We start from the raw sequence: 2455 nt of genomic DNA on the forward strand, positions 1-2455 counted from the left end.
TGCACTATTATCAAAGACAGTAGGACTTACATTAGTAAAGTATGAAAATATAGTAACATACAACACAAAACCATTAAAAACATAACGACAAGTAGATCAGTACTCAAACAAGTTTACAGCATGCAGATACATCTGGCATGTTCATAATATTTGCATATAAATGTACACGTATATGTGCACACACACACACACACACACACACATATATATATATATATATATATATATATATATATATATATATATGTATGTGTATATATATATATACATATGTGTGTGTGTTTGTGTTTGTGTGTGTGTGTGTGTGTGTGTGTGTGTGTGTGTGTGTGTGTGTGTGTGTGTGTGTGTGTGTGTGTGTGTGTGTGTGTGTGTGTGTGGTTTTATACGCATGCGTGTGCATCCATATATATGGGTGATTTCTTGTTCATGCGTTTGTGTGTGTGCCGATAACTTCTTGTGGACAAATGCGCGCAGTTCACATATTTGTTATCCTGTGCTTTGATATGATATGTAGAAAGGAGGTTTTCTTAGACTAAGCTTGACCATTCATATCCTAATTTCTTTCATTCACTTTATCTATCAAACCAGAAAAAAAGTCCATCAAATATTTATTCATGACTAGCAAGTCAAGTTGATCTATTTTGGTAAATTTAATTTAACTTTTTATGTAGTTTAGCATTGTATAAATAGAAATACACGTATCGAAGATACAAGGCTGACTTATGCACGGTGCTACATCTCTTGATCATACATGCAAATATATATACAGGAAGTAATGTCACAACAGTCCCAGACTTCGTCATTCTCACTGTTATCACACTACCTCACAAGCTACCAATATGTACATCAGGTGAAGAGTTTACACAAGGTTATTCTTAAAGTCATAGGTGGACTTGATGAGATCGGCGAAGGATATTTCGTTTCTGGTCGTCGAAGAACCCGCGGGAACAGGGTCCATGATACGGATGTGGGTGGCAGCGACGCGGTCCTTCTTCGACGGCGCAGAGTAAAGGGGTGAGCTGCGGGAATCGTCGTCAAAGATGTCGGATACCCGGTAAGGTCGCTGGGGTTTCGGGGTGGTGGGCACCTGTGAGCAGTCAGGGTAAGGGAAGCAGTTGTCAGCCGGGACGCAGATGTCGAGTTCGGAGAGATAGATTTCGTTCTCTTTGCATTCCACGAACACCTGAGACCAGGGACGAGGTGTGGTGGTGGTCGTTGGGGGTTTCATCTCGAGGCACCTGAAAGAAATTTGAGGTCTTAGTCGGGTCGCTAATCTATAATTGGTTCCTGAAGATCAGGTTCAAATATGCACGTAGATATATCTAGAAATACTGGAATTCTAATTTTCATCTATCTCTGCTACATTAGGCAGTTCCATGTCCCTTACTACCTGCCATTATCATCCATAAAGTGTACTAGTCTTCTTTTAAAACAATCAGTTATTCCAGTGCTCATCACATAGTTACCAACTCTATTCTGTTCGTTAAGCACTGTTGGTAAATCCGTTCTTGCCTATTTCCTTCTTAAACTCAAATTTGTCAAATTCAAATCCATTACCACGAGTCCTGTCATGTTGTCTTAATATGATGCCCTTGCCTGCATCACCTTTGTTGAGAAATCATATATAAGAAGCAGAGCCTTTGTGCATACACAGTCACAAGTAAGACATTAACCCAAACTAAAGAGAGAGATCTTGATGATGTCAATTTGTACCAATTCTTCTGCGCATAGTATGAAGCTAATCTAAAAAGTACTTTGGCGAAATTTACATAATTTTCTTCTTTTGAAATTCGCAAAGAAGGCAAAACTGTGATATAAAGAGTTTTGATTACCATGTACACTACACTATTGCCTGTGGAGGGGATTTACAAGAATTTATTTAATTTAGAATTTTAGAGCAACGACAGAAGTATTCAATTCCATCTGTAAAGTTAGCACATTGTCACGAAAAGAATAAAAACTGAAAAATGTTCGAGTGAAAGCTTAGAATTATACTCGTATATCAGTTCTTCAATGATACCATAAATCTCAGTCAGGTCAGCCTAAAAGACCATCTTTTGGTTGAATGAAGAAATCATAAATTAGATATAACTAAAAAGCACCGTTAACAATATAAGCGACACAACATGATCCGTATTGGGAGTATGTCACTAACTTTCCATCTTCCATAGACTCGTCAGAACACGGGGACTGTGAGCTAGAGTCTTCGAGCTCTCTTGAGTGTTGCTCTTGGCTTCTGAGGGATTCTGCTTTCTCCTGCTGCTCTTCTTCTTCTTCGTCATCATCGTCGTCATCGTCTTCGACGGGAAGGCACCTGTGAGTCCATCAACAAGATGCAGGGGAAAGGATGCAAGGAAGTTACAAAACAGAGGAGCAGGCAAGCGGTTATTGCTGAGCTAAAGAACAAACTCTGCAGAGCGATGGCCAAGAAAAAACAAGAGAGGAACGTAAAAAA

General features: G+C 39.2%; 1 protein-coding gene across 1 annotated transcript in view; it reads right to left on the reverse strand.

Annotated features, from left to right (window-relative positions):
• Window positions 1–271: 271 nt before the first annotated feature.
• Window positions 272–2455, reverse strand: part of LOC143029590 (uncharacterized) — an 82022-nt gene continuing 79838 nt past the window's right edge. The window contains exons 4-5 of the mRNA XM_076192287.1: window positions 2156–2314; window positions 272–1238 (exon numbers count right to left, since the gene is read on the reverse strand). Of these exons, the coding sequence (XP_076048402.1) occupies window positions 860–1238; window positions 2156–2314 (538 nt within the window). The 3' untranslated portion in view covers window positions 272–859. The remainder of the gene's footprint in view (window positions 1239–2155; window positions 2315–2455) is intronic.

This window comes from Oratosquilla oratoria, chromosome 11 (assembly GCF_046742065.1).
Source record: "Oratosquilla oratoria isolate Oo_2021 chromosome 11, ASM4674206v1, whole genome shotgun sequence".
Classification (NCBI taxonomy): Eukaryota; Metazoa; Arthropoda; class Malacostraca; order Stomatopoda; family Squillidae; genus Oratosquilla; species Oratosquilla oratoria.